This window comes from Colias philodice, chromosome 9 (assembly GCF_061535455.1).
Source record: "Colias philodice isolate Cphi_HAF_F1 chromosome 9, ilColPhil1 Martin Lab GWU primary, whole genome shotgun sequence".
In the NCBI taxonomy this organism is placed as follows: domain Eukaryota; kingdom Metazoa; phylum Arthropoda; class Insecta; order Lepidoptera; family Pieridae; genus Colias; species Colias philodice.
The window spans coordinates 6,964,463-6,990,374 of record NC_143094.1 but is presented as its reverse complement, the minus strand read 5'-3'; the positions used below and the strand labels follow the sequence as shown (position 1 = coordinate 6,990,374).

Genomic DNA, 25,912 nt, shown 5'->3' with positions numbered 1-25,912 from the left:
CAACCCGTCTTTTTTTTTAGCCTTTATATTCCATGCGTAAGACGGATACCATTCCAAAATATCAAACATGCTGAACGTTAATAATCAAGTTTTCACTTCTGCCGGCACTCCCGGAGTCCACATTTTGCCAGATCGTCGATCTGGCCAAATGTGGATGACCAAATCGTGAAACGTTGACGATTTAACGATCTGGCCAAACTAAATTGGCCATTTCATGAAATGAGCAAATCTACGACATGGCCATGACATATCGATAACGAGGTCATCATAAATGATTACTGAACCAGCTGATTTTTTTGTTTTCACTTAGTTAATATTAATCTGGGGGCACGGTAGTGCCCCCGCCAAGACGAGCCAAGCGACTACGCGCACGGGCACTACCTACCTTTTCTCGAAGCGCTTCGACGTTTTTTTGAACCCTCATAACTTGGGTTTGGATTATGCTAGATCAACAAAATTTTCGGGATATATTGTCAATAGCGGACTTATTGAACATAGGACTGATGGATTAAGTTTTAATTACATTAGCTTTTATACTTCAGATTTTATTTATATCTAAAAAACGCTAATTTCGTCACTGACTCACTGATGATCATCAAAATTCTTAAGGTATTTCCTAATGCCCTAGAAAGCTGAAATTTTGTATGTAAGCTAGTATTAGCACACAAACAACAAAAAAATTATAAAACTTGTAACTTTCATCCCCCCAACCCCTTAAACTAGGGGATGGGAGTTTGTATGAGACCTGTAATTTTAAATTAAATTTTGATGACGCTAGAGGTCTAATCTAATAATCTAAAACTTGGTTCCCCTAGATATATATATGTATAGGTACTCCTTGTTAAAAAAAAATTAAAAATTTAATCGACATATATTGAGACATATACTTCAGATCAGATCATATAAATATGAATGAATAGAAGTGTTGCGAACGTCTCCTGCCTCTTACGTCCACACAGTAGCTAAAAATAAAAAATAAAATTGTTACAAACAACTTACAAAAAGAAATGAAATCCCACCAAAAACATTTTCATGTAAAATGTTGCCAAGACGAGTCCATATGACTCGCACTGTCAAAAAGTTATCAGATCTCATGTAGAGCCAAGCTTCTAACACTACACGCCCTAACTCTACAAGGCCTAACTTCACAAACTCTACACCTTAGTCAAAATATGTGGCTTGGCCGTTCGTTACTACAAGAACTATTGTATAACACAAAAGTAATGAACAGTGAATTAATTTTTCACCTTACGCCGATGTGAATGTAGCGAAATGGCCAGGCCACATATTTTGACTAAGGTGTAGAGTTTGTGAAGTTAGGCCTTGTAGAGTTAGGGCGTGTAGTGTTAGAAGCTTGGCTCTACATGAGATCTGATAACTTTTTGACAGTGCGAGTCATATGGACTCGTCTTGGCAACATTTTACATGAAAATGTTTTTGGTGGGATTATATAATTCAACAGACATATTGTCCTACAAATTGCGTAATAAATATTTGAGAACCATCAAATCAACACATTTTATCCTTTCAAAATAAAGCTACTCACGGAAAATTAGCTTGATAGTAATCACGTGCAAAAATGGGCGAAGGATCCACTATCACTGGTAGAGCTCCACAAACATTCAGATATTAAAAAGTACCTACACTAGAGACTACTGTGAACCGAAACTTATATGCTTTAGAAAATAAGTTGTGTCTTACGGCTCTAGGATCTTACTCTAATATTTTTAACGGAAAAAACAGAGGACTTAAAGGTGTAAATAAATTGGTCTGACGCACACTAGTTAAACTTACGAGTAGGTATAAAGTGAAAGACGGAATGAGGAATTATCTTCACATGTTTCATAATAAATTAAATGATTGTAATAATATTAGCATTTACATACGTGATTACTCGTAAGTCATTACTTAGGATTAGCACTAAACATGTCTTAGTACCTACAAGAAATTGAAAATAAGACACACCTTATTCGTATTTATAATAATCTTAAAGAAGATAAACTCGGTGATAATAAAGATATAACGTTCGAGTAATTAGCATGTAGTAAAGGAGGGGCTTGAAGTGCTAAAATATTTATAGCACGCATTACTTTAACTCAATTTAGTAATTTTTACGTAACGATATAGAGAACAACATCCCACCCATTAAAATCATGCCTAAAAATCTTATTCAAGTGAAAAAAAATTATAATCAATGGTAAGTTAATTTTTTTACTATTTTGTATGGAACAAGGTAGGTAGGGTATGTCATTATATTTAGCAAATGGAGGAAAAATGGTTTCAACATTAATATTATATTTTTAGCGACAAATTATCGAAAGAAGAGAAAATAGGATCATAGATGAAAAAAATAGTTAACCTGTACCTACCTATAGGTTTTTGTATTTTTAACCGTAGGTATATTACCGTACAAATAATACAGCCTTTATTTTGTGTTGAATTAAATGTGTATCTACATTGTGCAATATTTGTTACACAAATTTTGCTCTTAATTTATTTAATTAATTAACATTGAATCCCTGCACTTTAAAAAGTTTTGACTGGTCATAATTATCAAACGGAACATCTGAAAAGTATAATTAGAAAATTATCAATAAATTATATTAGTACTTGTAAAAAAAACTTAAAAAAGGTTAATATTTAAAAAAAATATGAATAAAGGAGGACGATATCAGGGGAAAAAAAGAAAAATATTGATTACTGGCTGCCCCAGCAGTCGTAGTTCTGTTCTTTTGCCTCCTTTACTTATTACATATTATCTCTATATTATGAATCTTCCTTCTGCCTTAGCAAAAACTTTAATATAAAAAATTGGCCGAATAATTGGTCTAGCTGTTCTCGAGTTGAACGCTTAGCAACACATTTGGCGATTCATTTTTGCATAATAATGAAGCAGTGAAGCATGAATGAAATAGTTTGATGCTTAAACTGCAAATAACCAATATTAACATCATAAATTTCTTCTAAGATTTATTTTTTATGGTAACACTTAACATACAATAAAATATTAGCTATAACGACTTTATAAACCATTTAGATATTTCATAATTATGCTAAGTTAGGCCATATAGACATAGTTCATTTAATCCAAGTTTTATCACTGCATTATTACTCCGGATTTGTGAGTTTGCCTAACATAATCTCAAAATTATTACATTTCCTTTACTGCCAAATTACCTACCTCAAATGTTATGAACACTTGTAATACCACTTAAATAAGACAATAAAATGAAAATGATAACAAAATTAATTCGGAGTCTGTAGTCTTAAAACATTTTGTTTTTCATGTGTTTGCTCTATGTTATTAAATAATTAGTAATGACTAATGAGACATTATTCTAAGGGTACATATATAAATTACGTTGATTGATTTAGATTATGTTTATGTCTATCTGATAAATAATCTTACAGAACATAATAAAATTGTTACAAAAAGTGGTCTCTTGTAATGAATACGAGAGGAATAAGGACAGGAAGTTTCCTTCGCGTAGGTACATAATCTATCCAATATTATTTTTTTAATCTGTGATATTTACATTTAAAATAAAATAGAATACAGTTACACTGTATACGAAAAAATCAAATGAATGACATACTCGGAAACCTTAGGCCGCGATTCCAAAATGTCCGACAGTCTGTTTGACAGCAACTTGCAAGTCTATTTGCAGGTGGAAACGCGGAATTAGACTTGCAAGCTGCTGTCAGACAGACTGTCGGACATTTCTTGCGGAAGTTTTCTTGCAGATGGACAGGCGGCCTTATGTAACAATATTACATTTCAAATTCCTACGTGATATATATTTTATAGATTTGACTTATTTTCTCTGTGCTCAATATGGGCAATTGAAAGCTCAGATAATTATGTTGAATCAGCACTTAATGAAGCTCGCATCTATGAACTTGATTTACTACTAAACACAGTTTATGTCCCTTCATTTGTAGGTATGCATTGCTATCTATACCATCCCTGTTTAAAGGAATCGAAGTAGGTAGATGTTTTGTTTATTCAACTTGAAAACAGGGTATCATTGCATTGTGACTATTAGCTATAGTATTTTGTGAAAACTCTCCTTTTCAATATCGTCGTCAATTTTACAGTTTCAAAACATAAACAGTACATGCTAAGTATATTATGGGTATATATATATTATTATTATTTTATTTTTATTGACTGACCGGTTGGAATGGTTGGTAATTGGTAGTGACCCTGCCTTCCAAGCCAGAGGTCGTGGGTTCGATTTATTATAAAATATTTGCCCCGGGTGGGGCAAAACTGTTTGTCATATGATGATCTTCAGCATAGTTCTGTGCATGAGTACCACAGATGAGTACACATAGGTTTCGGAGTTTGTACGATCACGGTGTATCACAGGCGAAGCCGGTTGCACAACTAGTGTGAAATATTTAAATTTTAGCATAAGTGAAATGCAGATAATTTTGAAGGTAATAAATAAACATAAATAATTTCAATTCTGAAGCAATAATCACTACATAGTATAAAACAAAGTCGCTTTCTCTGTCCCTATGTCCCTATGTCCCTTTGTATGCTTAAATCTTTAAAACTACGCAATGGAATTTGATGCGGTTTTTTTTAATAGATAGAGTGATTCAAGAGGAAGGTTTTAGTATATAATTTATTAGGTTTTAGACAAAGCGGGCGAAGCCGCGGGCGGTAAGCTAGTATGTAATTAAAATAAAGTAAGTATGAGGCCGCCTATTGTCCTTGCTCTACCTAATATTTTTTTACGTATAATGTAGATATCATTACGTAAACGTACCTATTTACACAAATACAAATCGCAATTAAAAACTTAAACTTAGGGAGAAAAATCTTCGATTAGAAACCATATGAAATTTTAAAATTAAATGTAGTTGCGCGGGCGCAGCTTAGTATATCACGGTCGTTACAGCGCATGCGTGGCCCTCTGCCCTCCCCCGCCTCTTCCTGTGCTCTCGCTCTCCCCACTCTACAATAACAGAATCACATTGTGTTTACGAATTGTCGCGAATGACGACAGACGATGACGAGTCAGTCGGTCGGCCATCTAACCCGATCTCGCTCGTTGAGTCGGTAGATTATTTTTATTTATAAGTAGCGCGTTGCCAGCGGCAAACGCGACATCAATCACCGCGTAATGACCCTGTGACGTGATAATATGAATAGAGACTCACAAGAAACCTCAGCGGAAGCCACCCGGGCGGTCCACGTGGATCAATACGATGGATCAGACATGGAACAATCAAAACTTCTGTATTCACAATCGCCGACACCGACCGTAACGCCATCTGGTCAGATGCGAAAAGTGAAAAGCTTTACCGATACGCATCGCATTCGGGACGTCAACGCTGCATCAGGTGCAGCGTCTGCGAGAAGCCTTCGCCCTTACGACCAAGTGACCACGTACCCCGAGGGTTCCGATGCCGGTACCAACCAATATGCCCCATCCGTCCGATCCCTCGCCTCTATTGGCATGGGATGCACGGACGGCCGGAAAATGGTTATAAGACGCGTTCCAACTTCACCAACTGAACTATTTCATCTTGTTCGTCCTCCTACGTAAGTAAGCAACGGATGTCACATCCTCTAAGAACCCATTATTCAATTGATCCTCCTTCCAAACAATCACATAGGATTAACTACTAGCTTATCAAATCGCAAAAAATGACTAAATTTATAATTTATTTTTTATTCATTTCTTTATTAACAATGCTCTATATTATAATATAGAAAAAATGGGATAAAAATACAGGAAATTTTCATTATTAGATAAATTAAATTACTTTTCTGTTCGATATTCCTATTTTGCAATAAATGAAGTAAATAGGTATAAACAATACATTTAACTTATTTTCGTAACTAATGTAATAAAATATAATACATATTATATCACTTTTTTTTAAACTTTTGCTCTATGTTAAAAATAAATGTATAAAATATTAAATTAACCATAGATTTACTTTAATTAATTAGATATTATTAGTTAGAACCTAGATATTAAATATATAAATAATTAATAATAACTATGAACTATCGCTCTTTACAGCAGACTCTCATAGGTTTTAATATAGGTATCTAAAAATTGTCGCGTGAGTAAGAATATATTAAAAAATCAAATATTAATAGTACAGGAATGACTTAACTAGTAAAAAATCCATATCTTTAATGTTGTAATATGTTGTTATCAACTATTTCGCAAGTAGACCATGTCCCTGAGCCTAAACCTGTTCAATATCCAACATCAGGACATTTAGGCATTGTTAAAATTCTAACAATTGAGCTATTATAAATGTAACTATTAAATATCAGAATTATACACTGTAATCCAATTAGTATTATCTACCTCTGAAACAATTATTATTAGCATATTATGTGTTTATAATTTTTAATAAGAATACGTTTATTCTTATACCTACTTAATTTCGGTAGGATATATTTGGCTCCATATAATATGGCGTCTAAACCCCATTGTATCTATTAAAATATTACATATAACATTTATGAAATATGACTGTTTGATCTTTATGGTTTATAGTACAACTACATTGGGTTATCCGTGGTTACGTAGAAGCAAATCTTATCTCAGTCTCACCAATTTATCGATAGCAAAAAATGTAGACTGGACTTAAAATATAAAATAGTTTGGAAAATCCAAAAGTGCACGCCTCATAATTTTTTTAAATAATTATTTATTAATTATTATTTTTGTTTATTTAATAACAATTAAACCACATCGAATCAGACCCTGAAAAATGAAAGGGTTCTATTCCTGAGCATACTCAAGCGTAAGAGAAAAAAAAAGACTCGATTAGTAAAGTATTTCGGTCGCTATCGTGTTAACAAGAAAAAGGATCCGCACATACAGACACACGGACGTCCAAGACAGAACTTTTTTAAACTGTTTTTTAACTAGTTTAAATAACAAAAATGACATCAAAAATATCATGATTGTTAAAAATAGTGTTTTTTCTTAATATGTGTGTGTATGTATTATCTTACAAGTGCAATGTATGATACATAAAGACATTTTAAGTTTGAAAAATCAGATGTTTTGCGCGAAGTGACAGTAGTACCCACCTCAACGCTTCGCTTATGAGGCGTGCAATAGCATGATTATAGAGAAATTCTTGGTACCTGTTTTTAAATTTCTATATCCGTTTGAGCGGCTGATCTAACTTTTATTTAAGGGTAGCTTTTGTATAAAGATAATAATAAATATAAAGAATAAAGATAATAATAATAACTAGCTTTCCGCTCGCAGCGTCGCTCGCTTTGACTCAAACCCAATAAATTATATACTAAAAGTTAAAATCTTCTTGGAGAGTTAGAGCGTTTTCACATTATCCGATCCGATATCGGATATCGGACGCCGATAGCCGATATCCGATATCGGATACAATTTGCCCTTTCACATTGTCCGATAAAATCGTTCCGATATCATCATGAGTGTTGCCAGAAATTTTTAGAGAAAACTAAACTAAATTGCCAGTTGATAAAAAAAAAGGTATAATTAAAAAAAAATCAAATGTTATATCATAGTTGTACATGTACATTAAAAATAACTACGATAAAGAAAAACAATTTCAAAAAAAAAAGTAAAATGTAAAAAAAGATTTGATATCACAAATTACTGCATATTATTTAGATGTGCTATTTACTAAATAGTTTTGATATCGATCATTTGTATAACATAATATACTTATGTTAACACATTATAAATTAAATAAATTTATATCAATACCTACTACAACCTAGTAATAGTTAATAGTTTTAGTAATACATATTAGTTTAGATTACAAAATAAAAGACAGATGGAGCGTTGCCGAACTAAACCGAATTATTTATCGTCATTTCCTTAAAGCTATGTGTGCTGTCATTTCGCCGCTGCACTGTACGTACACGGTGCTTCTGTGTGGGTGTTATGTTACCAGATATTGAAATTTTTCCCAAAATTTTCCCCGACTACGGAAGAAAGAGGGTTATGTTTTTCGAGTGTATTTATGTATAATATTTCTTTGGCACGCCCTGCAGTATAAACCGCTCACAGCTGAACCGATTCGAATTTATGAAGTGACATTGAAATCATCTGAATTATTATGGTAGTGGTGTTAGTGACATAGGCTACATAATTAGCTGTCAGGTTTTAATTTTAATTCTAATATAAATTAAATTATGATATTTTTATAATATCTACATATTGTAAAAATTCTTCTGTCGCATAAATGATAAAGTATCTACCTTCTAAAGTATAGTAAGTAAGTAAGTAAGTAAGTATAGTAAGTAAGTTATATGAACAAAATAATTGTATTCAATTTTTAATTAAATAAATTACGTAAAAAATTGTTTCAAAATTACAATGATTATATTATTTTTTATTTTCAAAATATATGAATGCGGTGGTTTTTAGTCGAGAACACGGGACATTTTATTTTTAGGAAGAAACCATTTATTCCAATACACATAAACACACAACAATAGCATTGTAAATTATGAATAATAGGTAATAGAAAACATAAATTTATGTATGGTTGCTTGCGCTAAAAAAGGAAGCCACTCAGGATACCTGAGGCACTTCGCACTTTGCTTGGCACTTTAGCACTGATTTTCAATGACCACCTGACGACATCCACATTGTCAGCTGCTTTACTGGATAATAAATAAAAATAAAATAATAAATAAATATAATTCCTGAATAATAATGATTTTGTCATACCTAAGCATATTAGTATGTAAATACCTTTCAAAATCTATTAAATGTATTTTTAGCAAGACGTACCCAGTCATTTAGTCATTTTTTCACTACATACATTTATAAAAGTTCATGTAGTACCTATGATAAATTTATTGAGTGATACAATCTTTGTTCACATTTTCTTTTCTTTTTCTTATTACACTGTAATATCCTAAAATAATATTGTCACTCGTTCAAATATATTTGTATTATGATTGTTGTAATTTCCTGTAAGTAAAGATACATAAATTATTTTATTGTCATAAGCAATTATTTTAGAATTAAGAGTTTTCAAACTTTGTATTCTTTGTTGTTAATTCAAAATAAAAATAAAATCGTTGTGAAATCTCCTCCTTTTTTTGAAGTCGGTTAAAAACAAAGCACTCAATGACAACAATACAATAAACAGCACAACCAACATCCGAGTAGGAGGAGGAGCGAGGCAGAATGAGATAAAATAAAGATGATAGACACTAATGTTTTCGAAGATAGATATTTGAATTTAAGAACGCATTATATTTTTGTTTACTTCAGTTCAGCCAATTGCCGTATATTTTAATACGGCAAATAAAAATACCTGCCGTATAAATCGTATTTTAAATGCCTATAAATATTTAAATGTGTGTTTTCTTAATAAAAAAAAGGTTTCTTTTAATAGAAAGGGTTTTAGGTTAAAAGCAAAGAATTTTTTAAAGATTGAGCGCCATATAAAACTGAAAATACACAAACTAGTGCTTTTTTGCTGTTGGTATACTGCCTTTTCGAAAATTGAGTTGGCAACACTGAACATTATCGTCCGATAGCCACTGGGAATATCGGTGTCGGCTCCGATATCCGATATCGGACCGGACAATGTGAAAGACAGGCACATATTTCATACATTTTACTTCCCTCCGATATCGGATATCGGCTATCGGCTTCCGATATCCGATATCGGATCGGATAATGTGAAAACGCTCTTACTCTACAACTTGCTTTACAAAAAAACCGCATCAAAATCCGTTGCGTAGTTTTAAAGATTTAATCATACCAGATGGGTAGACAGGGACATCGAATTTATTTTATAGTTTATACTATGTAGTGATAGGTATTCCCCAAATATTGATATACTAGCGACCCGCCCCGGCTTCGCACGGGTGCAATTCTGATACTAAAATATATACACTACAGAAAAACTGGTCCATTGAAAAGTTACATTTGGGGTCGCATTTTTTAGAGGACGCAATTTTATTTTTTTGATGTGTAGGGGGGGTCAGTGTGAAGCTATCACCAAGTTTGTGGGGTCGCCACCCTTGTCCCACGGCCGCCATCTTGAAAATAGCGGTTGAAATGGTTTTTACGATATATCTCTTAAACTATTTATCTGATAATAAAACAATGTTAACATTATTCGTTGCAAATTAAATTCTCTACAACTTAGGTTCAGTAACTTTTTGTCGTAGAACTATAAACAAAAAAGTTATAAGCGAAAATGTTCAGAAATTAGAGATGTTTATATTTTTCAATAAAACTTTTTTTTATAAGTTTACGAAGAAATTATATCAGACCATTTTTGTAGATTGTTTTTCGTAGAACAACTTTTATTTACAACATTTTTTCATTAAGTAAATAGCTAAGGTTTTACAGCCATCCGAAGTGAGTACTATTTTAAGTACTCTTTACTATACAGAATACGATATATTATGTGTGTACTAATAATAATTTGTCACCAGTAATTATTTTATTTTTGTTATAATAATATTTTTAATAATTAATTTTACAATATTATTAATAATTAATTATTGAATCTTTTCCCCACAACCCAGGAGGTAGAGTCTGGAAGTGCGTTTTTTTTTACGTCGAAAAGCAGGGCTGAAATGTTCTGCAGTGTGCTTCCATTGTTGTGGAGTCTGGGAAAAGAGCCAATAGCCAATTTATTATGTATAGTTACTACTGAAAAATAGTACTCACTTCTGAGCGCTGTAAAACCTTAGCTATTGACGTAATGAAAAAATGTTGTATATAAAAGTTGTTCCTCGAAAAACAATCTACAAAAATAGTCTTATATCATTTCTTCGTAAAATGATAAAAAAAAGTTTTATTGAAAAATATAAATAGCTCTAATTTCTGAACATTTTCGCTTATAACTTTTTTATTTATAGTTCTACGACAAAAAGTTACTGAATCAAAGTTGTAGAGAATTTAATTTGCAACAAATAATGTTAAAATTGTTTTATTATCAGATAAATAGTTTAAGAGATATATCGTTAAAACCATTTCAACCGCTATTTTCAAGATGGCGGCCATGGGACAAGGGTGGCGACCCCACAAACTTGGTTTTAGCTTCACACTGACCCCCCCTACACATCAAAAAAATAAAATTGCGTCCTCTAAAAAACTCAAGGTCAGGCCTAAAAAATGTAACATTTCAATGGTAATCCAGTCTGTAGGTATTTATGCTCTACAAAAGGTGGCGTAGAAAATGTTTTGAAATGATATTGTTTAGGTATGAAAGGTTAATCAAAATCCAAGTTTTCGACCTTGACGGACCCAGGCGCTAGCCGCCATCTTGAATTAAAGGTGCTAAAATTAGGTATATTTTAAATAACTTCTCAATTGTTTACTAAATCACAAAGGTGTCTATGAGGGGTTCAAAGAAGACAAAATTACCTACATTTTTTTCATACATGATTATTCTGTAAGTCTAAGGTAAAAAGTTACAAGCGACGGAAATAATAATATTTACAGAAATCATATAATTTTAATTTTGCTTAAAAATTGTACAGCTATCATTTTTTAATTCTCTTTGTTGGCCCGGGCTGGTTAATGGTGGCTTCTTCATTATCGTCGCTGAAATTTTCTGTTTCATTGTCTGTATTTTTAGTTTCCAACCATGAAATTTCGTCATCATGACCAGAAGAAATCGAAGACGCTGGAGCACGCTTTCTAGTAACTTTTTACGGAGGGGACATGGATAAGGAATCCTTAGAAGATATCCGATATGAACGATTCATAAAGTTATCAATAAAAAGTAAATTTAATCGACGAAATTTCATGGTTGGAAACTAAAAAGTAAAAATACAGACAATGAAACAGAAAATTTCAGCGACGATAATGAAGAAGCCACCATTAACCAGCCCGGGCCATCAAAAATAATAAAAAAAGATTGCTGCACAATTTTTAAACAAAATTAAAATTATATGATTTCTGTAAATATTATTATTTCCGTCGCTTGTAACTTTTTACCTTTAAGACTTACAGAATAATCATGTATGAAAAAAATGTAGGTAATTTTGTCTTCTTTGAACCCCTCATAGACACTTTTGTGATTCAGTAAACAATTGAGAAGTTATTTAAAATATACCTAATTTTAGCACCTTTAATTCAAGATGGCGGCTAGCGCCTGGGTCCGTCAAGGTCGAAAACTTGGATTTTTATTAACCTTTCATACCTAAACAATATTGTTTCAAAACATTTTCTACGCCACCTTTTGTAGAGCAGAGGCTTTTACATTTCCCCACAGACTGGACTATGGATCAAACTGTGAACGTTGTATATAAAAACATAGCGGCCCGCTCCGGCTTCGCACGTGTAAAATAGATAGCCGGGCGGCCGGTACCGGTACGCTACGTCCCGCAATTTTTAAATCTGTAATATCTTCGAAAATATTCACTTAAATCATACGGTGTAAAGGGCCATATAGATCTATATTAAATGAACAATGTATTCAAGGTATTTAATTGGTTAAGGATTAATGCTGTATTGGTTAAAATCGCTTCAAAAATTAGCCATTATTTGTCGTAAAAAGTAAATGACAAAAAAAAGTTATTGTGGGTTATCCATAAGAGATAGACATATACCATCGCGGACTTTTCTGTAGACCTTTTCAATGTGTATAATACTTAGTACATTATTTTGATAAAACTCGTAGGGTTCAGCCTGCGTTTGCAATGTAAGCGGAAAAAATGTAATTTTTTACGACATCACATTAGAAACCTCAAAAATAACAGCACTTCTCCACTATTTAATGGATGTTATTATACATATAAACCTTCCTCTTGAATCACTCTATCTATTAAAAAAAACCGCATCAAAATCAGTTGCGTAGTTTCAAAGATTTAAGCGTACAAAGGGACATAGGGAAATAGGGACATAGGGACAGGGAAAGCGACTTTGTTTTATACTATGTAGTGATGAAGACTCTATAATTTAGCCTTTAGAAATCATACAGGTACGTAAGGTTAATGATCCCAAAGGTTGTTCGAGAAGCAATTTTTCCACTCAGACGTCTAGCTATAAGTACCACAGTCATTCCTCATTAGAGGAGGTATTTTTACTCTGAAGCACTATTTGGACTTATTTCAACTATTTACTGGCCTGGAAAGATGACGAGAACTCTTTATTTGTAACATAACTTTACTATTTATAGATTAACCATGCATCTAAAAACCGTTTTCTTCTTGTCGTTCGAATTGTAATAGTTCTGTTGTGAATCAATGTGTATACTTTACTGTATTCATGATTATCAATTTCAGTATTTTATAAAATACTAGCTTTCCACCCGCAGCTTCGCCCGCGCAGTCAAAGAAAAACCCGCATAGTTCCCGTTCCCGTGGGATTTCCGGAATAAAACCTATCCTATTTCCCGGGGTAAAAAGTATGTCCTTTCTCGGGTATCAAATTATCTCTATACCAAATTTCATGAAAATTGGTTCAGTAGTTAAGGCGTGATTGAGTAACAGACAGACAGACAGAGTTACTTTCGCATTTATAATATTAGTATGGATAAAAACAACATTTAAAATTTTAACTTGATGACAAAAACTGATTGAATTTATTTTTACGTGATTAGCTCGGAATAATATTTCATAGGTCGTCGAACTATTCTTAATCGATTATCTTTCTCTTATTTGATTCTACTTATGAGTTGGTAATTACCATCTTATTTTCCCATTACTATTTAAAAACAATAAACATCAAATGCCTATAATACAACTTGTGATAAGAAGCGACGTAGGCATTCGTAATCTTCGATATTATTATCGTCGAGATAAATGGTATATATAGGATTAAATTTAGCACTTAAGAGAATTGCATTGAATCCGTGGTAAAGTAGGTATTGATGATTTATACTTAGATCCTTACATCCTGTTATGTCGAAAGAATAGGGAAATTTTAGGCACATGACCTTCATGTTCAAAGATAAGACTGCAACGTCGCTATCTTCTCCCGTATATCATGGTTACAACGATTGATCGCGCGCTCGGCCTTATCGCCGTTTATTTGATAATGATTTTAAAAACGTTTACGTACTTACAAGTTGACAGCTGAGGATTACTGTCTTATTCTTTAAACTCTTGTCAAATGTTTATTTACCCGCGATATGATAGCAAATACCCATTTCCAAACGTTATCACACCGAAACAATCTCTTAATTAAACACAATTCGCAGTTTTTAGAAAAGTGTCATTGTCACTCATACATTAGATACACTTACCAAACAATTACCAATGTGGAAATGAAATCACCTTTTAATTACACGGGTTTTGGAGTACCTAATGAATAATACATATTGTAAGATTTAAATGTCCATATAATATCATATCATATAATATCCATCCATATAATATCTGCAGTATAAAATAAATAGTATAGATACCTAAATCAGTATTTGAAGATATAGGTATGTATTCAAATTTCACATAATATTATGAGCAATGATTGTACCTACATAACTACCAATATTGTATTGTCGACACATTTTTATGAATTAGTGACAAAACATGGGTTTGTCGTGGGTTTGTCACATGTTGTAGCCCAAAAAAATTACCTATCTACTATTCGTTTCGGAAAATAAACTAATCAGACCTATATCTGAATATTTTTGATATCATTGTGTAACTTTTTACTCAGAAAAAAAAATAGGTCTATTACCCATTGATATCTTCGTATTTCCGAATAAGTATACGTGATTACGTGAATCATCTACGGATGTGAATTTTCAGTTTGTCATAAATTTGAGTGCCTATTGTAAGTTTTATCACATTTCTTATAATCTTTTAAAATCGTTCTATGTACAGAAGATGTACAGTATGATTAAATTGACAAGATAAAACTGGAATCAGATATTCAAGTTTCATATGGTAAGCCATTAAATAAATCATCAGAATTTATAGTTATAATGTTAAACTCATATTTACTTGTTTCTTTAAAACATAAAGGTATGTCAAATAAAATAAAATATTAAGTTTATTGTTCATAGTTACATTAAAAAAACTTGATTAAATGATCCACAGTGTAGAATTAGGTACTACTTCGTACTGTCCAATTGGTTTTCATATTTGCTGAAAATAGAATTTAAACAATAAAGCATAGCAGTTTTGACCATCGGTATTTTTAAATTCTGCAAGATCGAACCTTCGTTAATTTTTAACCCACATTTTTCTTTCATACTTACTTTCTTGAATTTATAGAGTTAATTTAATAAAATTTGACGAAAATCATTCCAGTTTTTCTTTTCCAAATTCTTTGTCTTATTCCTACTAGCTTTCCGCCCGCGGGTTCTCCCGTGTTTTCAAAGAAAAACCCGCAAAGTTCCCGTTCCCGTGGGATTTCCAGGATAAAACGTATCCTTTGTGTGCTAAATTTCATTGTAATCGGTTCAGTAGTATTTGCGTGCAAGAGTAACAAACATACATACACATACCTACACGTAGGTACACATAGTTACATCCATCCTCACAAACTTTCGCATTTATAATGTTAAAAAGTAGGATTTATTTACGAGATATAATTTATATACCTACTTAGGGCCGATTTTTCAATGCTTGGATAAAACTTATCCGTCGAATAATATATAAAACTACCATTTGAAAAACGTATTCTAATTGCCCGTATTTGACAGTTTACGTGACATTTTAATATTATCGTGTAATACTTTAATGGACGGATAAGTGGTTTTATTTAAGCATTGAATAATCGGCCCTTATTCCAATATTTACACCTTGTATATATGTATAGGATATCCTGTTTGCTGTACCCGTTTTAGGTGGATTTCACCAATTAACTCGTAATCTGTTGACGATATAGATAATAAAATAAATTGGTAGACATTGTGATAGACATGTCACATGGATCACTAGAAATGAAGTCAGCTGAAGATAATATATTTAATATAAATAAAATAAATCTAGTGCATCTTTCAAAAAGTCATATTTATACAAATAATACATTAATATAAAATTTGATGTGGAATGTGTATATAATTATATTACTATACTTAAACTATATATAACACGAAAAGTACCTAGATATTTAAGTTAGTAACTGCAATTATCAGATCCCGTCATATCCTCATAATGGTAATATAAGACACCTCACACCTCCCATTCAGATTTCAAATATGTATCTACAATCAAGCTACAATCATTATGCTTATAATAGTAGGGGAGCCCAAGAGGGGATTTTGGGATTTACTCGAGCGCGTCAGATTACTATAAGGGACGGAACCTTAGCTATTCATTAGTACCTCTAGTCAATATGAGCAGTTATGGTTGGTGGGTGCGCTCAGGGGCCCCGCTGGAAAATTTGAATAATCCATAATTCCCTAAGGTTGAGCTCGAATCGTCAGATTAGCGAAATGGGGACTTCTTATATTGTAATTAACCCCCCCATATATTAATCTGACGCGCTCGAATAATATTACTTTAATTTTTTACCCTTTCTTCATAGCGATTAAATCGCCACTTAAATCGTCAGATTAACGTATACTTTTTTTCAGTGACGTCCTGGAGCATGCAAAATATCAATATCTAACGCGCTTGAGTATTTCCAAGCCAATTTTTTTCTTTTTTAAATTAAAAAAAATCAAAAAACCCTTCCCCACCGCTAAAAGTGAAAACATTATAGGACCTTTTTTTCTCGCTATGGTCTAATCTACCAATTCTAATAGGTTCCCGTGACGCTCGAGTAAATCCACATTTAGCATCCTGGGCTCCCCTACTATAATTAATATCCGTACATTGTTTCGGGCGTGACGTCATGTTCTTGTCACTTCCTTTCTAAATTCTATGTCCTAACTATATGTGAAAAAAGTCGATAATAATTTTGCTTAATAAATGTTGAAGATGTAGAAAAGCAGCAGTGATGAAATTATGTACCAGAATAACACATAGAAATACTACTATAACGTGACTATAACCTATAGAAATGCTTACTTATTTGCCCATGGGTGCGTCCGCGGATGAAAAAGCAGAGCGAAATGCATATTATATTATATACCTATATTCTTGCAAAGCTATTTTCGGCAGTTAGATATATAGAACCCACAGTGCCGTCTTTAAGGCAGGGCCCGCAGGGCCCTGGCCCGAGGCCCCGAGGTAGGCAGGGGCCCCACAATTCTGAAAATTTTCGATATGCAACAACAAATTTTATAACATAATAAGAAAAATATCAAATCACACACTTGGTAAAATAGAAACAAGATTCAAAAAATTTATTTATTGAACTCTCATATGTGGGGTGTTAAGAGACGGGGTTACGATTTAGCCTATTGCGTTATTGTAAACTGAAAAATGATAAAGTTAAAATTTAAGGATTTTCCATCCCTTACATAGGCCCCAGCCAGTACCTTGGCCCATAGCCTCGTTGATCCTAAAGACGGCACTGAGAACCCATCTAGAGTTCTACATAATATAACTGCCGAAAATCCAGATATCATGAAATGGATGCCCATCTTCTATAATATACCTAAAAATGAATAGCAAAATGTGTTGGTAAGCGCATACTTAACTCGAGAACGGGTGGACCGATTTCGATAATTCTTTTTTTATTATATTCCTTGAAGTACCAGGATGGTTCTTATGTAGAGAAAACATAATTAATATGTACCACGGGCGGACCGCTGGTTATTTTATAAAGTTATTTAATAGGCTTCACTTGATGTGACGTCATTCATCTCACTAAGTAGGTACATAATTAAAGCCATTAAGCCTTATTACCTTGTATTAATCTAACGGTTTGATGCTTACCCTATGAAGTTAGGTAATCCGCGAAATCATGATTCAGATTCAGTATTTAATTATTTTTTCTTTCTTTTTTTTTATTACATATAACTAGACATCAATATACTTGGTTATAGTGAGTAGCAATTTTAATTCATAAATTTAATAGGGAAAACCAAAAAAATGTACCTATTGATTACTTTTAGATTAATTTCATGCAAAAAACCTCAGTAATACGAGACAGGAACTCGAAAATGGGCGGTACTATACGGTACGAAAGGTTTATCTCTTCTGGGCCTTTTTGAATTTTCCCTCTAGTATTTTCTCCTTAAAACCATATTGGCAACTGTGGCTATAGTTCGAATCTTGTTTTAAAATCATAATATTCTGAAAATAAACCTACTATTTATTTATCGCTTTGTTTTAGGCCCCCTGATGAAGATACTGCGTCACACGAAAGTGATTGCGGGGAAGAAGAGGAGGATGCGGAAACCGTCCACTTGAAGCCAAGGAGACCGTTTTGGGCGAACAAAATACAATTTGTTTTAGCATGTGTCGGATACTCCGTAGGGCTGGGCAATGTGTGGCGCTTCCCATATCTTTGTTATAAAAGTGGGGGAGGTATGTTGTTTTAATGTTTAACACTATTTGTCACAACATTTCAAAATAAATTCAATGATAGAATTAAAACGAACTCTAATCCGAGGTTTTACGCTTTTGAACGCTCCGGGCACTCCACTAAATACACGTGTCTCAAATTACCACTATTTGTGACTCAAACATACTGCGCGACTCTTATAATAATTATTACACATCAGAATTAAAATAAAACACTCCCATATACATCTTTTCATATTATATAATATCTCTACATCCATCGTGACAAAATCATTAAGGAACAATAAATACTCTGATACGTCACTACATACCATAGCACTCCCATTACGTACGGTACGTACATAATATACCGAATATGTTTATTAAATTGACGACCCTGCAAAATATTTTATGCACGAAATAATTCACTCACCATCTTGCATAAATTTTTATATAAATTATTTCGAAATGGACAATGGGTGTCGTGCTTGCGATTCGTGACTTTGCGTATGTTATTTATTAATTTCTCACTATTGAAAAAATAAACTATTCAAAATACATTACATCGTAAATGCATCAATAAATTAATTATTTATAATATGATTCTATCTCGATTATTTATATAATGTTTCGTTTTGAAATATGAATATCAGTTCGCAACAATGTAGAGCCTATAAAAATTACCTACTTTATATATTTTCTCTCTACTGTCTACTGTTTAGTAACTTATCTTCATAGTCATTAATTATAAAAAAGATGTTCAGCTCTGTATGTTTATTTGATCGAATCAAATCAATTTAATGCTTTAGTTGTAAATCGTAATAGGTAATAACTAATAATAGATATTTGTATTTGTTTTGAAAACATTTATATACAATCGTGTCCAATTTGTTTGTGTCATCTGGTGCTAAATGGCACTAGTTGTCGCAGGGTTCCAATATACATATGTATGGAAACAACATTAAAGCCGAGTGTGAATTACGAACAATGTATTTTGTAAATTGATACGTCACGACGCATACACGTCCTCTCAAGATATCGAATGATATATTGCTGTGATTTATTTAAATGTCATATAATATTACTGCATTTATAGATACCCAGCAGGTAGCTAAGAACACTCTGCTCAACATTAGGTACGTAAACATATACAAGAAGTATATCTATATTTACATACAGATATAGATGCGAGAATAATACAGATTGTAGAGTCATTTCAGCTAGAAACTTATATGAATCACGTTACCGACCTTATCTTGAATAGAAGCTAGTATTTATGCGATATTTTCTACAGCAGCAACGTTGACGAAATTCTATTCTATTCACTAGTGTAATCAAAACGTAAGATAGTATAATTTCCCACAGGTAGGTCACTACCGCACATTACACTTTTTAATTAATAATAAATATTTAAATATATACAGTACCTATATATAATTTAGCTTCTTCATGAAATTAAGTGGAAATATACTATATTTCTTATGGGATCACAAGAAAGAACAACATCGGTAGGTCGATTTTCAGTAGCACTGCTGGAACCGATATTAAACCAATGTTGCAGTCAAATATAAGCAGTTACCGTTAGAGTAGATACTTACAGTTAGATAAAAAATACACAATACACATTATATACCACGCTCTATGACTTCTATTGCTTCCTTTGGATGTTTAATGATGATAGTCTTTTGGCCAAACGCTCGCCAGAATGACATAATAACAACAATTTATGATAACGATCGGGTTAATTAGGTTATTTCTACGGGTCAATTCAAGTAAGAATTACGCAATTAGACTTTTGTATGCGTGCTTATCGCGTTTATTTAAAATAAAAATCTATAGTACAATTATTATTCGATGAAATATTATAAGTAGGTAACTGAAGGTTGCCTGGCAGAGATGGCTTTGAGCCATAAAGCCGCCATTTGTACATTTTAAGTAGTTTTGTTTTATGTTATTTCATTTTAATATGTTGTACAATAAAGAGTAAATAAATAAATAAATAACTCTGAAATGTCAATAAAGTAGTTTAAACTTTAAACTATTAGATATCAGTTTTTTTTATAATGTACTATAAAAATACTACATAACTTATTGATATAATTATATAGCTTAATGTTTTTTAATAATCATTGTAGAATGATTAAATTAAATACATAATATTTTGATATGTGATTTGATACGAGTCAATCCATAACGGCTAACTGGTAATTGATAAATATCTAAAATTTATATACTCACAAAACAATCATAAAAATTAATATAAGTAATAAAATGGTTTATTTTCAGGTGCTTTCCTCATTCCATACTTCATAATACTCCTGGTGTGTGGTGTGCCCATGTTGTTTATGGAATTAGCTATAGGCCAGTATACAGCACACGGACCTATCGGCGCCCTCTCACAAATATGCCCATTGTTTAAAGGTATTTTTTTTTGGTTATACGAACTATAAATACATATCAATATAGCCACCATGAATAAATAAAAAAATCCAAGGGCGAACAAATATCTATTACAATGCACGACTCGACATGGTGGCATTGTTCTACTTCCTATCTACAATAATATAATTTCAAATGTATATCAGATAATAGTATTATATTATCTACTATATATTCCATGCTTCGTCTACGTAGTTATGATATGTAGAAAATATTGATTTAGTGACACCGCATACCACCATCACTTAAAATTTTATGTTGTAATTTTAGGTGCTGGCCTCGCAAGTGTAGTAATCTCGTTTTTAATGTCCACGTATTATGCAGTTATAATAGCATGGGCAATATATTATTTCTTTACATCGTTTAAATCTGAAGTTCCCTGGGCGACATGTTCGAACCGATGGAACACACCTTACTGCTGGATTCCAAATCACAACATAACTAAACCGAATGGTTCACAGACACCCACCGAACAATTCTTCGAGTAAGGTTTGCTTTTAATTATTATCTACATATGTACCTACTACGAATGTTTTTCCCATACCTAGTGATATAAACCTATGCTTAGTACTTCCTTTGATCAACTTTCTATCCAGTTATGGATTTTGTAATAAGCTGAGAGTGTATGATATTCATTAAATTCCTTATCAAATACGATCAATACCTTTTCTTGCCACTCCTATAAACCTATATACCTAACTAAATTAGTAGAAATATTTTTTTTATCTTTATCTAATCTTTAAACGCTACGTGATTAACTCAATAAAGCGAAGAACAATACATCTGGAGAAACATTTAAATATTTATTTAGAAAAACCTTTAAGAGAAACCGTTAGAATTTATATTAGTCTGTTTATACTTTTTTTAAATCTATGAAAATAAAAACTGTAACGACCATATTTCATCCCACAAGATTCCACTATGTTGCATTCAACAAATCATACAATACCATTTGCTAATAGTATATGTGTTTTCAGGAAAAAAGTACTAAATATGAGCGACGGAATAGAATTTCCCGGGAGCATGCGATGGGAACTAGCTGCTTGCTTGGTTTGTGCTTGGTTACTTGTCTACTTTGCCCTGTGGAAAAGCATAAAATCTTCAGCAAAAGTTCGATACATAACGACGACATTGCCTTTCCTACTAATAATAGTATTTCTTGGCCGTTCCCTAACTCTCGAAGGCGCCGACCAAGGGCTAAGATTCTTTTTTAAGCCAGATTGGGAATTATTGAAACAATCAAGGCCGTGGGTAAATGCAGCGTCACAAATCTTCAATTCCATAGGAATTGCGTTCGGATCTATGATCATGTTTGCTTCGTACAACCGCTTCGACAACAACTTTCTACACGATACGCTGGCCGTATCGCTAGTCAATGCAGTAACAAGTCTTATTGTTGGAATATTCACATTCGCTACCATAGGAAACATTGCAACCGAACAAAATACGAGCGTTAAAGATGTTATTGCTGACAGTAAGTATTTGAACCACACATAAAAACCTAAATTACACCTTTTAGTATTTCATTATGAGTAACAATAACTATAAATAAAACAAAGTATAATTTAACAAAATATAATAGACCAATTACAATACAATGACCGCCTCCTTGGTACAGTGGTTGACGCGTGAGCGTAGCACCGAGAGGTCCTGGGTTCGATTCCCAGTGGAGACGAAGAAAAAAAAATGTCTCGGTCTGGTAGGACACAGAAGGCTGATCATCTACTTGTCCCTAAAGAAAATCGATCAGTGAAACAGATGTATAATGCATCTGCCCCTTACCCCACTTGGGGACATGGGACTTCACAATACAATAAAATATGTAATTTATTTTAGGTCCTGGACTTCTATTCGTGGTATATCCACAAGCTATTGCAAAGATGCCAGCGCCTCAGTTATGGGCTGTTTTATTTTTCTTCATGTTTCTGTGTCTTGGATTAAACAGTCAGGTAAAATTTTTTACTGTCTCTCATAGTTCTATAAATAATGGTGTGATTTACGTTTCAAATTAACATCTCCGTTTTCTTTCAGTTTGCTATAGTCGAAGTAGTTGTTACTTCTATTCAAGACGGTTTTCCTGACATGATACGAAGACGACTCGTGTATCACGAACTGTTAGTACTACTAGTATGCGGCATATCTTTAGTCTTTGGTTTGCCGCATATAATACAGAGTGGTATATACTTATTCCAGCTGATGGATTACTACGCGGCATCTCTAAGCATAACATATCTCGCTTTCTTTGAAGTAGTAGCCATTGCATGGTTTTATGGCGTTGAAAGGCTATCCCGGAACATTAAACAAATGACAGGTATTTTTTTTTAATAAATCTACATCTTAACATACTATATATGTAAAAGATTATTTAAAATACGTTAGCCAGTACATAAAAATGATGAACGCACAGCTAATTGATGCTATTTCTAAACAGGTCAACGGCCATCTTTATACTTCCGTTTCTGTTGGCTAATAGCTGCGCCTGCTTTACTCTTAGCACTTTGGGTAGCAAGTTTGGTGGATTACACCCCACCTAGTTATCGACAATACCAATACCCAGCATGGGCGCAAGCTATAGGCTGGATTATCGCTTCACTTTCGTTGTTGTGCATTCCTGGATATGCACTCATTATTATTATAAGATCACCGGGAAAAACAATCGGAGAAGTACGTATTCAATGAAAACCTTTTGTAGTTAATATACAGAATCAATAAAGACCAGGTTTTGGTCCATACTTTCATTTAAATTGTTAGTAAAATATTTCGACCGTCTCATAAGGTGGCTATTGTTTATTAATGTCCTTAATTTTTTTTTTTTTAATAATAAATGATTATTTTATTAAAAATTCCATACTAATTGTATATTCTCCTTACAGAAATTACGTAATTCAATTCGCCCCACATTCATGTGCGATTGTGGCGTCAATGGTTGTGATATATGCTGTTCGGAATCTGAACCTCCCGATGATAAAGCAACTATCGACTAGTCTTCAAACTACGTTTACATAAATATATTAATTTCTATAAAGTGTTATAATTAGCCTATTATAGTTAAGCGGGTGTTCACACCAACACACTTGTGATATGAAAAATAAACAAGACGAAGGTGATAAACCGAACATTCCTCCATCATAATTATCATTCATTTTGTAATGAGATAGAGATCACACTTGACCTCAAACTATAGTGTTTGCTTTGTAACAGTGACATAGTTAAATGCACTCGAATTGAAGGGTTGAAAGGTACTCTAAAGTACCTTTTTGAAGGATCTGTAAATATATAGTAACTTATTCTATTTTTGTAACATTGAATGGAAAATGGGAGATGATCAATGCAATACCATACAATACAGGTAGTTTTAGAACAGTAATGAAATTAAATGTCACTAGATTTACTTACCCCTATATGTATTTTATATTGAAATTTATTTTTAAGTTAATATTTTACAGCATTTGTTAATACTTACTAGTTACATATATAATAAATTATTTGAGAAATTATCAGTTTGCAGACACATAATGATATAAATATAATACTCACAAGGTTTTATTTATATGTACTATTTACATCTTTTTAATAAATAAATAAAATTATGTGAATAACTGCCAATTGCTTATACCAGTAGGAATTAGCACTAAATATTCTGTGATTTAAGCATTCCACATAACATTCTAAAACTTAGATTTAATAAATATGTTTAGTGTAAGTATTTATTCTTATTATGGTAAAACCATATAAAATGTATCTGTACTCAATTGGAATGTTTAGTGATCCTATTAATTAATCATTCATCAAGAAATAAATGAATGAATCAAGTACAATTTGGAGCTTATTAAATTGATTTTGTGTCAAATGAACAATAAGTCTGTTAATTAGTGAAAATAAATACAAAAATCAATACATAGTGTGTTTTATTTTTAATGTTGTAGCAAAATAACAAATTTTCAAAAGTACCTATGGAACTAAAAATATTATTTACAAATAATAATTTTATGCCTTGCTACCTCTTTTGCTTTTTTTCTTCGGGCATTCTTTTTCATCATCACTAGTACTGCTCTCATCGTCAGATATATCTGTAAGTATATTAGTGTAAATTAAGGTAAACTATTTTATGATTTCATAATTTTATCAACAATAATATATAGAAGTTGATTAGGAAAAATCTTTACATAATGTAAACATAGTTGATGGGAAACAACTCCTAATACGCTTTTGATATAGGTAATTATTATAGTAAGTCAGGACAATTGAAAAACCTTTAAATTACTCTGATTACTGATCTTTAGAGTTTGATACTAAAACTCTAAAGTCTAAATTCCTTCAGTGATTTTAGTAAATAGGTAATTGTATTTTTTTATTTGTAATGATTCATACATAAAATTATAAATTAAAATGGATATTTTACTACCCACTTGCTGTTTTAACAGAGTGAATATGCTTACCTATCGCCTCATTCTTCAATATTTTTTTTGTAAAGACCTCATTGGTTATTTGTCGGAAATCTTCTAATGCAGATGTTAGGCTTGCTAGACTCAGGTCTGAAGTAGTTTCTCGAACAACCGATTCAATTACTTCTTCATTTTCAATAATATTTAATTTAATTTGCATTTTTAAAGTCTATCGCCTATAGAATACTCTGAATTGGAGTATAAGTACTATAATACGTATACAGGTTATATTATAATTTTTTAGGTGGGAAAACAGTAAACACATATAAAGTTATCGACCTCACTCTATATTCTTTTTATCATCACCTTTTCTTTGCTTTTCTTCTAAATTTTGTTGGAGTCTTTCTATGTTTGTTTACTTTATTGGTTTACTTTCTGAATGTGATCCTCAGATTGACATTGACAGTAATGAGATTATCAAAAACTTACGTTCCTTTTTCGTCAATTTATTGAATTTGATGTTCTTTTTTTTAATATTTTTTCAGTCCTCCTCCCACAGCCTCCTCCAGTTAGCTGAGCTCTACATCTCTAAATATAATTTACAGATTATTTATTAATGCAGATTTTTTGTGATAGTATGTATCGGGCTTAAAATATACAAACTAAAAGCTATGTCTTGGGTTATGACTTATGAGCTTATGGCGGCAGTACACATGGGGCCAAGGTGTTGGGCCAACGCAACGTGTAGAGAGCTACCTGGCGGTATTTTGGCTTAATTGGC

The 25,912-nt window shown here is 32.4% G+C and overlaps 1 protein-coding gene and 1 long non-coding RNA gene across 3 annotated transcripts; one reads left to right on the top strand and one right to left on the bottom strand.

The window, feature by feature from the left end:
• The first annotated feature begins 2,041 nt into the window (after positions 1-2,041).
• On the top strand, positions 2,042-24,643 carry ine (solute carrier family 6 member inebriated). Of its 2 annotated transcripts, none has more exons than XM_089698604.1 (9): positions 2,042-2,197; positions 18,138-18,331; positions 20,594-20,728; positions 21,017-21,230; positions 21,724-22,220; positions 22,583-22,695; positions 22,778-23,057; positions 23,178-23,410; positions 23,620-24,643. In XM_089698604.1, exons 1-9 carry the CDS (start codon positions 2,154-2,156, stop codon positions 23,728-23,730), a joined length of 1,821 nt encoding a protein of 606 aa, XP_089554730.1. In that variant the 5' UTR covers positions 2,042-2,153; the 3' UTR covers positions 23,731-24,643. The 2 variants fall into 2 exon arrangements, with proteins under 2 accessions (XP_089554730.1, XP_089554729.1); XM_089698603.1 differs by lacking the exon at positions 2,042-2,197 and adding an exon at positions 4,988-5,557.
• LOC149485899 (uncharacterized) lies at positions 24,638-25,597 on the bottom strand. The gene is made up of 2 exons (XR_016316009.1): positions 25,186-25,597; positions 24,638-24,816 (listed from the first exon to the last, which is right to left on the bottom strand). It is a non-coding gene; the product is annotated as an uncharacterized LOC149485899 (long non-coding RNA).
• Between the last annotated feature and the right edge of the window lie 315 nt (positions 25,598-25,912).